Here is a 15,338-nt window from a genome sequence, read left to right on the forward strand (position 1 = left end):
TGGAGGAACATGATCTGGGTCTTTACAACTACACTAGCCTTCCACTAGTCTAAATATCCTTGAAGTTCCCAGAGAAAGCTTGGAGGGCTAGAGAATCACAAATTTAAAAACAAAATTCTAATTTCTTGAGAAGGCATTTGTCTTTTATCTCGTACACATCCAGTAGTTAAAAGCTTTTCTTCTGAGACATTTCATTAAACTCAAAAAGTTGTTGAGATTGATGAGAAACTGAGGGAGTCATTATTACTTATTAATAATGGTATTACTTATGACGTGTTAGCTCTGTTAAGGGCTTTGCTCACAATTTATTTAGCCTTCACTCCAGCCCTATGAGGACATACTATGGTTTTCCCTGTTTTGGAGAAGAAAATTAAGCTTAAACGGGCAAAGCAAGTAATTTGTTTCTAGTTATACAAACCAAGGGGCTTTCCTGGTGGCTCAGATGGTAGAGAATTCACCTGCAATGTGGGAGACCTGGATCAATCCCTGGGTTGGGAAGATCCTCTGGAGAAAGAAACGGCAACCCACTATAGCATTCTTGCCTGGAGAATCTCCATGGACAGAGGAGCCTGACAGGCTACAGTCTACGAGGTCACAGAGAGTCAGACACGACTAAACACAGTATATACTAATCAAGACGGCTAAACCTTGAATCCAAATCAGTTAGACTCCAAAACCTGTGTCCTTAAGCTCTGTCCTATGTTAATCTATATCTGTATGGTAACAGCTATTTGGTTACTTTTGAGTGAGATAATTAATAAGCAGAGTGGTTATTAATGACCCTCAAATATTCATGATGTTACTGGCAACCAAAACCCTAATGCTTACATACATATGTACATGTGTGTGTATAGATATGTATATTTACTTATATTTCCAGTTCCATACCTGCTATGAAGGTAACCAGCCGGTATATATACTTTCATCTGCTTTATAGACATGACTGAAGCGACTTAGCAGCAGCAGCAGCAGCATACTACTATCTGTCACACTACTATCACACAACTCTGTATGCTCATATTTTTACAGGTTTTCAGGTTAGTTGTTTTCATAAAAATATGAGTATATCCTATAAGCATTATCCTCATAGACCTTTTTCAAGTGAAAATATTAGAGAAGTATGAAACAGGGAAATAAATGATGTTTTATTTCCTCACTATTTATTTATACACTAAAATAGTCTTGACTTAAGGTCAATTACTCAAATCATAATCTGTACACTGCAGAGGTTTCCATATATTGCCATCATATTTTGACAACAGAGTCTGGAATATCAAAGCAGGGCCATGCTTGCCTTTACCACTAGCTATTTATAAATCCAAGCGTGGTGGTCTCTCAAGGAACCTGGCCATCTGCCACCCTATGACAATCTTGCTGAAGACTCATGCTCTGGAGATGACAGAGATCCCTAATATTCCAAGGTTGACTTTAAAAGTTAAAGACCTTCTTTAGCAATGTGCCAAAAATCACGTGATATTCAAAGCACTCACCTTTGGACCTGGTAATCCAGGTAACCCAGGATTTCCATGTGGTCCTGGTATGCCCTACAAATAGAAAAAAAAATTCAGATCATTCTTAGATCTAGATACAAGTACGTGTTTATTATAACATTCAAATAAATATTACATGATTCATTAAAATGGATATGTTATTTTACAAAGTTCATTATCTCTTCTGAGGTCTTGGATATTTCAGTCTTAGAAAAGACACCAATTACAGAGCTGAACTGTGGTTTCTGGTTTTTGCTTCAAAACACTGCTTTGAGGTATTTATGTCCCTTAGTTATCACCTCTTACCTCCAGCCACATTGCTCAGCGCTACTTCTAAAAGTTGTGCAGAGTAAGAAGCCCAAAAATAACAAAGTGCAATTGTTTTACTCTCCTCTCAACATCCAGTAACCCTTTCTGCACTTGGGTTTTGTTTATGCTATGATGCGTGCCTTAAGACTTACCTCATTTAACCATGCCTCTCCTACACCTGCTCAAATCATGTTCAAGTGTCAACTGAGATACCACCTTTAAATCCTGGCTAGCATGAGGTGATTTCTCTTTCCCACTCAATCCCACAGAAACTGCTGCATATAAAATTAATTTGCAACTAATTATATGTTGCCTTGGGACAATTCTATTAATATTTTATTGCTATTTTAACTTCTTTATGACATGTGCTGTTTAGTTCTAGGATTATAAATTCTTTGAAAAGCCGCTGTTTTTAATATCACCAGTGTAATACTTAGCACATATCAGATTCCCAATGAATATCTGTCAATTTAGGGAATTCCCTGGTGATCCAGTGGTTAGAATCTGGTGCTTTCAGTGCCTGTGGTCCAGTTTTAATCCCTGGTTGGGGAACTGAGATCCCACAAGCCATGCAGTGTGGGGAATGTAAGAAAAAAGTGGTATTTGTGGTTATTTATTCCCCTCTACAGATGGGTAAACTTAGGTTCATATAACCAGCAAATAGAGAACAAGGATTCATCCCCATAAAGCCTTTCAGGTCTCCAAGGCGTCTATACTCATTTGGGCTTGGTACCCACCTCTGTACCCTTTGGCTATGTAGTGGTTTAGTTGCTAAGTCATGTCCAACTCTTGCGACCCCATGGACTGTAGCCTACTAGGCTCCTCTGTCCCTAGGATTTCCCAGGCAAGAATACTGGAGTGGGTTTTCATTTCCTCCTCCAGGGGATCTTCCTGACCCAGGGATTGAATCCGGTCTCCTGCACTGCATGCAGATTCTTTACCAACTGAACTATGAGGGAAGACTCTTCCTTCAGTTATACCTCTATCTTAACACAGAAATACTTAATATTTATCTGTTTTTTTTTCACTTCTGAATTAATAAAGCATCGTGTTTCAGAAGGGGGAGGAATGATAGCAATACAAACATGGAAAGTATATCTAGCAAGATGAAAACTAAGGGAAAAATTAGATTTCATGACCTCTCATTTGTGTTGGAGAAGGAAACGGCAACCCACTCCGGTACTCTTGCCTGGAGAATCCCGTGGACAGGGGAGCCTGGTAGGTTATGGTCCATGGGGTCATAAAGAGTCGGACACAACTGAGTGACTTCACTTTCACTTTCACTCATTTGTGTAGTCTTCAAAAATAAATTTTTCAATAAAGTAGGTGGGAAAATTTGTGAAGATTAACAAATGATTTGTTGATGTAGATGTGGGACCAATGGTTATAAAGTATTCCACAGAGCTCATTAGTGCAAGAATGAGCAAGGACAATAACTTTAGGAAAAATTAGCATCAGTGAAAGTCTTGTACTTAAAAAAAAAAAAAAAGATAATAATTTGCTTTTTGTTGCCAAATAAGATAAAATCTAGGGATAGAAAAGGTTAAGTTGTGGAAGAACAGCCTTAGCAGTGGAGAGGGAATATAATTAATGCATAGGGGAACTCAGTCCCACAGAAAGCAAAATCCAGGGTCTCCTGACAGAGAAGGGGGAGGACAGAAATGGTTTGCTGGCTGGAGGAGAGTGGAGAAGTTTAGAAAACACTCTTGAGAGGAATGTGGTAGGTCATCAAGTATAGAAAAAGAAAAGAAATGTTAAACAGCTAGAGCAGAGTAAGCATTCATCTTGAGCCTCACATCAACAAGAGCTTGATGTGAATATGGACCATTTAAATTAGCATTTTAGGGTGAGTTTTAGATTAATTTGTTTATATGATAAGCAAAAATTAGGAATGAAAGTGGATTGTATATGGTATTTACATTTGTCTTTATAACATACAATCATAATTCCTTTTTTAGCTCTTCGAAGAATTTCTGCTAGTAAAAGTTCACTTTTTTTTTTTTTTTTTTTTTGAGGTTTGAAAGAAATGAATCCTAACACAGCAATAAATCTTTTGTTGGACCTGTTTAATGTGAAAAACTACTGCTACCCTTGAGGAAGCTTTTTTCCTCTGGACAATTTTTTTTTTAGTTTATAATTCCAACATTTTCCACTATGTAATTCAGGAATGCACTGTTTTAAGGCTGCCCACTCTTCTTCATTTCCCAAAGTAAATGATCCCCACCTTGGACTATCAACTAGAGATGAGATCACTTTATAACTAAGAATAACGCTACAAGTAGCACCAAAACAATCACGAATCTACAACTTTGATTATCTTTTGGGGCATGTTCACAGAGAATGCTTTGGCTGGGTGTTTACACTCAAATAAATCAGTGGCACATGTTCCCAAGCTTCTCTTGAATCGGCAAAGGCCAGGCTAAGTTTGACAATCCAGGCGGATTTCTAGAAGTACAGACTGTATAACAGTAGGAAAAGCATGCAGGAAAGCTACCAACTCTAACAGCAAGTGAGAAATGCAGCCCATCCACTTACCCGTGGACCTCTCTTTCCTGATGGACCTGGGATGCCTGCCGGGCCAGGGGGACCCTTGGAAAACAAATGCTGAGATATTAGACAAGAGAACAGACACATCGTTTCTCACAAGTCTTGTGAAGATTTCACTCCATGGCTCTTTTTTGGTCCCCAGTTACTAGCTGATGATGATTTTAAAATAACATGAAACCCCTCACCTCAATCAGCAGGAGGGAGAGTTGAAATTCAGACGCTCTCTTTAATCTGGTCAGATATGGCATCAGGAACTCTGTGACTTATGGTTACGGCCACTGTATCTGGTTTTTACAGGGACCATAACTAGTAGTTTTGTGGGTAGTTTTTTTACCTAAATTTACTTTTACTACTGAAAGAGGAATTCAATTTAGGGTTTGGAGACCAACAACTACAGGTTTTTTTGGTTTTTTTCCAAAGACATTTCAAAAGAAGACTTGCCTTGAAAAAGTAAAGCATTGACCATTTTATGTTTTTTTAGAAGACTTATACCAAAGATCTGTGTAATGTGTTAAACTGTTACAATGAGATCCTTCTAGTATGTGAGTTGCTCAGTTGTGTCCAACTCTTTCCGAATCCATGGACTATACACAGTCCGTGGAATTCTCCAGGTCAGCATACTGGAGTGGTAGCCATTCCCTTCTCCAGGGATCTTCCCAACCCAGGGATTGAACCTAGGTCTCCTGCATTACAGACGGATTCTTTACCAGCTGAGCTAGTATATTCAGTAATATATCTGCCCTACACAAAATGCAGCATACCAAGAGGTCAATAGAGTTAAATGGCTTTGTCAAAACAAAATCAATTTTAAGTAAAAACAGTAAAAAAGTAAAAACAGATCAATTTTAAGGTATTCTGAGTTCTTTAAATGTCACTTTTGAAATATATCAAATAAGAAATAGGAAACTACTACTTTGCTTCCACATATTAATGCCTTATATTATCTTTTTTTAACTTATTTTAACAATCAACTGGTAGAGGAATAAATATTCATTTGGGATATGATTAATACATTTTCATTCATTCATTTGCCTATTCATTCCATTGTTACTGAGCATTCTGCTGCCATGGCATTATTCCTGATGTCTCAGAGCATACATATAGCTATGTTTTATATTTATATACAATGTTTTACAAACATTCATTCATTACTCCAGTAAAAATACTATGAACTTTGATATTAAACTTGTCAAGGTTAAGATATTAGCCCTACCATTAACATACAGCATGACCTACTGATCTTCATTGTCATGTAACATTTTTCTCTTTGAAATGTTCTCCTTTATTGATGCTTTCTTTCAGTTTTTTTCAGTTTTCTAATGTTCTTTGTATATTTCAAACTGTCCATTTTCCTTTTTATTTTGCCTTTTTATACCCCTTAACAAAAACCTTTCATGTATTCCTTAAAATTAAAAAAGTAATATTTCTCTTTCAACCACATAAAAGTAATATTTCTATTCTCCATCCTGAACTATTCAAATATTTTGAGAATTACTACTATATCAATGGTTTCCATCAAAACTTGACTTTCACTTATTTTTTAAAAAAATTAAAACTCTTTTTAAACTAGTTCTGGTTCTACTTTTATCCTCAGAATTTAACAGCTGATGATTTCAAGTCCTCTAAAATAGACTCTAAAAATAAAAAATTACATGAAAAATTAAAATATCTAGTTTGGTTTACTGCCCTATCATGCTACTTTGTGACAAAAGAAACACTACTACATTCACACTGAAAAAGCAATTATTACAGTTCATATTAGATAGTGGAAGTGGGGGAAAAAAGTATATTTATGCTGTGATTAAAATATTTGAATTAATTAGCAATAAGTAAAAATAAATTTTAACTTGTCTTCACAATTTTTTATTTCTATATCTTTGAGAATAAGTTATTAATAGGCATTTCCTAGAAACCAGAGAAGGAAAGCAATTTTATATGATATGACTTTTTATGAATTATTTTCTATAAATGAAGTGCTAGAAAAGGCACTTTAACTTTCAGATTATCAGTTATTAAGAGAAAGTATAATTCAGTTAAAGAGCAATGCTATGGCAATCATCCAAAGTGAAAGTGAAGTCACTCAGTCATGTCTGACTCTTTGCGACCCCATAGACTGTAGCCTACCAGGCTCCTCCATCCATGGGATTTTCCAGGCAAGAGTACTAGAGTGGGTTGCCATTTCCTTCTCCAGGGGATCTTCCCGACCCAGGGATCGAACCCGGGTCTCCCGCATTGTAGGCAGATGCTTTACCGTCTGAGCCACCAGGGAAGCCTGGCAATCATCCAGTCTACAGTCAGATCATGCTTCAGTCATTTACTTGATGAATGACCTTAGACAAGCCAGCTACTCTTGCTAAGACTTAGTTTTCTCATCTTTATAACACTGATGATGTTATAGTGGATATTAAAGTTATTGTATATAAAATACTTGTAACTATGTCTGATATAGAGTAATTAACCACAAACTACAGAGCAATTTTTTAAAAGTATGCATGGAGCACAAGTAGTACTCAATGTTAGTTACAATATTATTATTACTAAGGTAATATACTGAAGCAAATGTATCCAATATTTGTAAGAGAGTAATGTCTGGTCGATCTTGGAAGTCTTGCATCTAAATTTCTTTTTATAGTTCACTCACTCATTGATTCATTCACTTACTCAATAAACATTAGTAAGCATCAAAGCCTCCTGGAGCTGACAATGAGATAAAAAGTCACCCACTAACAAATAAACACATAATATGCATTTTATTTAGTGACAAGAAGAAAAGAACAAGCAACTAAGAGAGATCAACAGAGTGCACATAATTTATATTGTGCTATGAGAGAATGCATCTCTGAGGAAGCTCTAAATTAGACCTAAAAAATGAAGAAGAATGAGGAAAGAGGAGAAAATAAAATTTGAAAATAGGAATAAAATGAATGACAGCATGAGTAAAATAAAACAAACAAAAATACAATCTTATTAAGGAGCTAAAAGAAAGGCAACAGTGGAAGTAAGCAAAAGTGGAACAAGATGACGTTGCTGAGGAAAACAGAGGCCAGATGACATATGACTGCATGGGTCATGATAAAGACTTTTTAATTTATTCTAATTGCTATACTCTCCTGTCACTGAAGAGTCTTAAGCAGATAAACGACATGATCTAATTTACATTCTAAAATGGGTCACTAGAGAATTTCTATAAAAGATAGCAGAATGAGAACATTTTTAAAGCTACTCTCCTTCCCTCAAAAACCCTCTGAAAACAACAAAAAATACCAAAAGAAAAAAACCTCTCTGATGAAACAAAGAAACAACCACAACCACAAACCACAAAATATGAAAATTATCTTTCAAATAGTGAGATATTTTGGAATAAGGAAAGATGCTGAAAGATGACTAAAAACAAAAAACCCTCCTCAGACCTCAAACCTGGGACAGACTACAGATATCTAACAGTATATCAGTCCAGAAAGTTCATTCCAATGATCCTTTAATGACAATAGCTAAGTTCAAGGGAATGGTAAAGCCACAGGGAATCTAATTCATGACCCTGCAAAGATCCAGTTCAAACAACCAAGAGCAAGGAAGGCAGAGCTGAAAAGGAAGAACCCATCATTTTTATGGTCTACAACAAACCTCCTAACCTCAGGAAATTTCTGGTGCAGGGAGGAGGTAAAAGACAAGAGCATAAATCATCAAATCACTTCTAGATCGATACAGAGGGCTTCATGCACATGAAAATGAGAGGAGATACATTTCTAGGTAGAGGATACAATACATATTGAAAGATGGCATTGAAGGCAGCAACTTAAATTTGATGCTGTGTTCTACTCCACATTACTCCCTTTTGTCTCTCCCTACACCATGCTAAAACACACAGTGGCCCAAACAGTGGTGTCTCTATTTTAAAAACAAGTGATAACCAGAAAGAAACCAGCAAGGGACCTATACATTTTGAGGGGCTGGGGGGAGTGTGAGGACAGAAACATAAATTAAAGTAAATGAAAATTTTTTACCAGAAAAGGATTACTCCATGCAGAGAAAGAAGTTCATACAGTTCATTATAAATCCAAAAAATTTCAAGATGCTGTTTTTCTACAAAAGGCTCCAAGAAGAGTCATAAAAGACAAAAATAACAACCAAGGTAATGAAATGTGAGCCAAAAGAGTTTCAAGATTGAAACAGCAAAATAAGAAAGAATTATAGACTAAATCCACATCAGAAGCAATAATAGCTGACCACAACTGAAAAAATTCAGTCAAGGAATATGGATGTAGTTTAACTGAATTTACATAAAACAAAATGGAAAAAAAGCAAACACATGGACATCATTGTAGAGAAGATAATAAATACTATCATCACAAAGGACTTTTAAAATGTGTATACTGGTGTGCCTGAAGAATATAGAAAAGTGGATAAGAAAAATACCTGAGAATATAAGGAGAGATGTTTCTTTAGTAAGTAAAACAAAACAAAACACTCAGATCAAAAGAGTACCAGAAAAAACTGACACAGAACCTAATAGCTTTAGTGAAATGAACTTCAAAGATATCAAAAGAACATCAAGGGTATGTAGATGAAAGACAGGCACCAACAAGTAGGAAAGATCAGGCTGTCCTCAGGCTTAATCCACTTCAAGAAGCAGTGCAAAATCTCTAGAAAGTTCATCATTTCATCACCATTTATTCTCTTATACACTTTCTAAAATTTACCTTTAGACTTCTACACTATGCTGAAATCATTATCAAAGTTCAATAACAACTTTCCCACCAGAAGATCCAAAGGATTTCCTCTACTTTATCTCAGTCTTTCAGCACCGCTGATCAAAACTCTCATCTTTGGCTTTTATGAGACGGTATTATGGGCTTCCCTGGTGGCTCAGATGGTAAAGAATCTGCCTGCAATGCAGGAGACCCGGGTTTGATCCTGACCCTGGGTCGGGAAGATCCTCTGGACAAAAGAATGGCTCCCCACGCCAGTATTCTTGCCTGGAGAATTCCATGGACAGAGGAGCCTGGCAGGCTACCATGGGGTTACAAAGAGTCAGACACGACTGAGTGACTAACGCTAACTATATTTTTCTGTCCCATCTGTCTATCCCGTCACATTTCTGCTTTTTTATTTTTCCTTCTATAACCACAAAGCAAACATTCCTTACAATTTGGCTCTTGACTCTATGCCAAGTCCTTTCCTTGCAAATTTCTTGACTCTATAACACTGATGGGAAAACTCCCATAATCTATACCCCCCTACTTTGACTTCTCTTTTCACTTCACCTTCTTCAACTCTTTGAACAGCTTACTGATTTGCCAACAGCACCTTAAATGTTTTAACTTGGTTTCTTCTCCTAAAATCAACTTCCTGTCTTAATTATTGGTTTTTACATTGGTATCACCAGTCTCTCAACCCACAGGCTTAAAACCTTAGAGCCACCTTGATCCTCTTTCTTTTCATTTGGTCCCTAAGTCCAATTAATTTCCTAGTTCTACCAAACCTTCCCTCAGATCTCCCCTGAATGCTACTTTTCCTTTGCATTTTCACTGCTGTCATTCTAGATAATGTCCCAGTTTTTTAACATCCAGATGATAACAGGAATTTCCTGTCTGTTCTGGGCACTGCCACAGACTGACTTCCCTATTCATACCTCTGCTTAGAAACCTATAAAATTCCCCACTGAGAACAAGATAAAGTCAGAACTATTAGTTTGCAAACTGAGACCTCTACAACCTGTATAGGTGTACCCTGGCCTTACATGTATCTACCATTATTCAGCCTCATATTGTGAACGAGTTTGACCTTTAGAGGCAGAAAACCTACCTCTAGGGTCAAAACCCTGGGTCTATCATTTATTGGCATGTGGTTATGAGCAAGCAAACAAATTACTCTGGGCTTCAGTTTCTTCACCTGAAAAATGAGGGTAATAATACCAAACTTATCAAGTTTTTCTAAGATAACGAACATAAGGGGCATGGCAGAGTTCCTGCCACAGGTAAAAAATCTCAATAAATTATAGCTATTTTGCTGGTTTTCCTACATAAAAGATACAACAGTTTCTTTCACCTATCAAAATCTTATCCATTCTTTGAGGTCTAGGTTCTAAGTTTGCCCACAAGAACCGATCCTGAACAGCTCAGCCTTAAGTGATCTTTCAAAGAGTTCTCCTCAAAAAATTTTTCTTACCTTTGAAAATGTGTACTCCACATGTTTCGTTTGCATCTCTCAGGGTCATGTATCTTACTTGACCATGAGACAGGTTATAGTGTACTTCTGTATCGCTATTACCGCAGCGTAAGCTCCTTCTGAGCAGTGACTCTGTTTTACACAATTTATGTTTCTGCTTTGCCCATAGGAGAGACTAAGGAAGTATCTGTGGACTATTATTGCTTCACCAACCATTGCCCAAATAACTGTTTCTGGATTTAGAGCAGAGATTAATAGTCATCTCTGACATTTTTTGAAGAAACTAAACAGCTTCCTTAACTGTTTAATATGACCTGCCTAGTGGCTCTATTTTACTACTAGCTGAAAAGTTATTTCTCTATAATATATTCTTCTGATTTTATTAAATCCTTTAAACATTCACTCTAAGCATTGCTCAATACCTATCAAGTTACTTGGAGTAATAACCATGAAAGAAACACAAGCTAAGCAAGTGGCATCATCTCTTGTTCTATGGTCTCTGGAACTAAACAAATGTCTCAAATTTTACTTCCATCAAATCAAGAAATATCTTAAGATATATTTTATTCTGCTTGCAATTAAAAAAAAGATTTCTAAAGATATATGTTTATTGTTTAAAGGTATTCAAAATATGAAAGGTAAAAACATGTCTCTAATGTGATTTTAAATAGCTTTAAATGAGTCTTAAATGATTAAAAAAATCATCCATCAGTAATTGCACCTACGTGACAAAAGAATTTCAGAGCTAAAGTCATCAATCTATTATCTCATAGCTTTGTTAATGAATTACTAAGGAAGTGACTTGGCTTTTTTCCTACTGAATGGACTGATGGACTGCTGAGTGGCTATTTTTGCATGAGGTAGATGGAACTTCTATTAATTTATAAATGTAAATTGGTCATATCATGGAAGATATAATGAAATATGTTACTCTTTATAATCCTAAGTGAAATATTTTAATTTCTATAATATAAGGGTTTGCTTTTCCCCAATGACTCACTATAAAATTATATCTAAAAGGTAATATTCTTTTAATTCATATGATATTACTTTGCTGAAAATACATTAATAATGTATTCAAAATATTTTTATTTAGTCTACTCTAACTTTAATATTTTCTCCTAACATGACTATGCATTAAGTCTACAGGTTTTTAATAAAATAGAATGCTGATCTGTATTTAGCAACTCAATTCCTGATTGAATTTTAACTGAATGAGAATAACATAGCTTACTCACCACTTTGCCAGAATAAAGTAACCTTCTGAGCCACCCAAGCATTTTTTAAAAGTACAATATTTGAGCCAGAGTAGCATTCTGGTTGGATATATTATAGCAACCATGAATGTACTCACAGTAAGCCAGGCTACATACTTAAGACAGATCTGTTCTATATTGTTCAGCCCAGAGAATTCTTTTTGAAATGGATGGTAAATTAGTGCATTAAGACATATTTTAAAAATAATAACTTACAGGAGGTCCAGTGTCCCCTTTTGGCCCTCTTAGATTCTCCATTTCGAGCACTGTATTAAGATCCTCATAATAATAATAATCATAAAGCTCAGCTTCATAGCTATTTTCGATGGGATAAGTAGCATCAGGATCAAATTCACTTTCCTTCCTTAGATCAAGGTGATTATCCACAGATGGCTCATCTGTCACTCTGTATAAGGTTGTGTTTAAAATATGCTGCAGTTCTATCAGTTCATTAGTGTGCAAATTTGCTGTGATAGCCTTCTTGAGATTCTTAACTGCATCTTGTTTTATATGTGGAAGACTGGATGATATCTTCTTAAGTGGTGACAGACCAGTTACTTTAGCATTATGTTGTGTGATATTGTCCGACGCATTTAGAAGAGAAGTAAATTTATCCTTGTTTTTTTTCCTTGGCTCATTGAGGCTACCATGGGACATTGGCAGGCTTAAATTTGCCTGAATAAGTTGCTCAGTGATCAATTCTTTGGTCTGAATCACATGGTTCACAAGATCCATAGCAGAGACATTCTGTGAATGAAGAGAAGTTAACTGAGATCTTGATATCTGGTTTTCTTGTTGTTTATTCACTGCCACAGAATCATTATTTGTGAAATCTAGAACACTTTTGTTTTCAGTAAGTGTGTCCTGTGACAGTACATTTTCACCCAATCTTTTGGGCAGGAGAGAGTTTTCTGATATCTTAGTTGATACAATAGTTGTATGAGGAAGGCTTGTCTCAGGGCGACACTGCTGTTTCACATATCTGCAATAGTTTGCAGATGCTTCTGCAGAAGGAATAATATCCAACTGACATACTACTCCTTCAAAATGGACAGAATTATTATTCATACTTCCCAAGGTAAACACACTGTTAGAATCAAAGGTCTGAACTTCCGAAAGAGTCTCTCTGCTAAAATATTTCTTTCCACATTCAACAAACATTGAGACATCTTGATGGCTAACAGCAATGGCAAATGAGTGCCATCGCTCATCGTGAACGCTGTAGTTGAAAAAAACAGACTGCTTTCCTCCAAGGTATACCACTAATTTTTTAGGTAATAACTGTACTCCTAATTGCAGTCTATTTTTATTTCTAATGCTGAAGAGAAATGCATTGTTTACTCTATGTGACTGTAACCCAATTAATATTGTAAATGGCTGTTCTAAGTTGACTGGTAAAATTTTCATAAGAGGTGATTCAATACAGGAATTGTTTGTTAAAATGACACCCGATTCTGTTACATGGACCCCCTGAGGTAATGGTGTAGATGATGGTGGTACAGCAGTCACTGATGAAGAGTGTCTTACATCTTTGCCTCCAAGGCCTAGTTGATGAAGAATATCTATGCCTGGAAATTAAAAAGAGAGAGAAAGAGAGAAAGAATCTTAGGCATTCATGTGTTCATATAAATGTTTGAGTAAGAAAATCTTCCTTGTAGGTATCAATAGTAATCCCTAAAATAAACATGCTCTATCAATAACTAATTTCTAGGTAATGAGAGGTATGGAAAGGGAGAGTAAAATGTTACTCTTTATCATCTGAAACACACATACCCCAATATCCCTATGCCCAAAGTTTAATAAATGTTCTTTCATTCTTCCAGTTAGGAAACTTATTTGTTACTCCAATGAATGTATATGTTCAAAGATTCCCAGATGGTCATTTACTTCTTTAATTTAGAATTTAAAATTTTATGACTTCTGTGATAAAGAGAAACTGGAGACAGACTTACAAAAAGAAATTTTAAGTTTGGAAACCATTTTATAAATTAAGTTCACGCACCCATTTAAACTATAATTTTTCAGAATGTTTTCTCTTTAGCCTTCCAATAATTTGCAAGTTACATAAGAGCCCTCCCTATGCCTAATTCCTTAAGTGTGTGCTACACATATAGTACCCAGTACCCTGAAAACTTCTGGACAAGACAACTGAAATTCTTACAGTTGCTGATCACTGTATATTTTTCTCTCCCTTACATGTTCCTCTCTCTTCTATTTTGTCTGGGTCCTCCACAGTAATTCTTAATCCAAATAATTTATCAGTTCAGTTCAATTCAGTCGCTCAGTCATGTCCGACTCCTTGCGACCCCATGAATCGCAGCACGCCAGGCCTCCCTGTAATTTATAGACTTTCTTAATAATTTTTATTAAAATATAGGTTTTACATATATTTTATAATTATGATTTTTCTAGTTTTCATTGTAATATTATTGATAGTATATTGCCTATCTCCCTTATCCAATTATTAACTCTTGGAAGATGGATTCTATGTCTGCTTAGAATATCTATTATACCTATTATATTATCTATTATATTTCTCTTCAAACTTTTCTATAACTTCTGAATGAATGAATTTGCCCCACCCAAATCTGATCAGATGTAACATGTACCCCTAGAGTCCAACAAAATTATATACCATTTATAAAAAATAATAAATCTTCTCAAAGATACAGAGATAGTCGTGTGATCTTTGTTATTCTTTGGGTGATAAATTTCCCAGTTGTATCACTGTACATTAAAGAACTATTTATTTATAACCATAAGTGAGGAAAAATTAAGATTTTTGAAGATTAGCCAGCAAGATTACACATCATCTTAGTTTTCCTTTCATAAGAGATTAGTAGATATTTGATAACTCATGTTTATTATAAACTGCAAATACAGTAGCAGATGTCCACCAAAATATTCCTGACAGCAGTTATAAATTATATGCATCTCCAGGAATTTGGGGAAATACTTTAAAGAGGCCCCATAAAAACATGCAAAAAAAATGTTGATGTCTTATGTTTTAAAATAATTCATAACAGATTTTAATTTTATTCCATAATATGGCTATTTGCTTTAATATAAGACATGAATTGCCAGCTAGATCATTCCCAATCTTCAACGAAAATTTACAGTTCTGAAACATAAGGGCTTATCTGTGACTTTGGATATTCTCAATGCTAACTGCCTCTAAGGGTATTCTCAATTCAAAAAATAAACTATGGAAGAAACACTGCTAATATGAAAGTCACAATGCTTGAAGTATATACAATAATAAAGTGTGTGAAAGTTATCATTCTATGATGCCAGATCAGCTACTTTTACACAAACGAAAAGTCAGAATTAAGTGGTATGATATCTAGGGCTGCTACTTGCCCAGAGAAAACCAATCTTTATATTTAACCCCTGCTATCTACTACCTCAAATTTCTGATTCTATTAGAATGAAAGACTAGAAAAAGTATTATTTTAAAACTTCAGTATACATCTTTTCAATATTTATATTCATATACACATAATATAAATGCTTCCTTCAATTCTAATATACATATACATGTATACTTCCTTCCATTCTGAGTTTTTAT

The 15,338-nt window shown here is 35.4% G+C and overlaps 1 protein-coding gene across 1 annotated transcript in view; it reads right to left on the reverse strand.

Annotated features, from left to right (window-relative positions):
* COL24A1 (collagen type XXIV alpha 1 chain) overlaps positions 1 to 15,338 on the reverse strand; it is a 396,719-nt gene that overhangs the window by 347,695 nt on the left and 33,686 nt on the right. Inside the window, exons 4-6 of the mRNA XM_018045691.1 lie at positions 11,987 to 13,338; positions 4,335 to 4,388; positions 1,491 to 1,544 (exon numbers count right to left, since the gene is read on the reverse strand). Of these exons, the coding sequence (XP_017901180.1) occupies positions 1,491 to 1,544; positions 4,335 to 4,388; positions 11,987 to 13,338 (1,460 nt within the window). The remainder of the gene's footprint in view (positions 1 to 1,490; positions 1,545 to 4,334; positions 4,389 to 11,986; positions 13,339 to 15,338) is intronic.

This window comes from Capra hircus, chromosome 3 (assembly GCF_001704415.2).
Source record: "Capra hircus breed San Clemente chromosome 3, ASM170441v1, whole genome shotgun sequence".
Lineage (NCBI taxonomy): Eukaryota > Metazoa > Chordata > Mammalia > Artiodactyla > Bovidae > Capra > Capra hircus.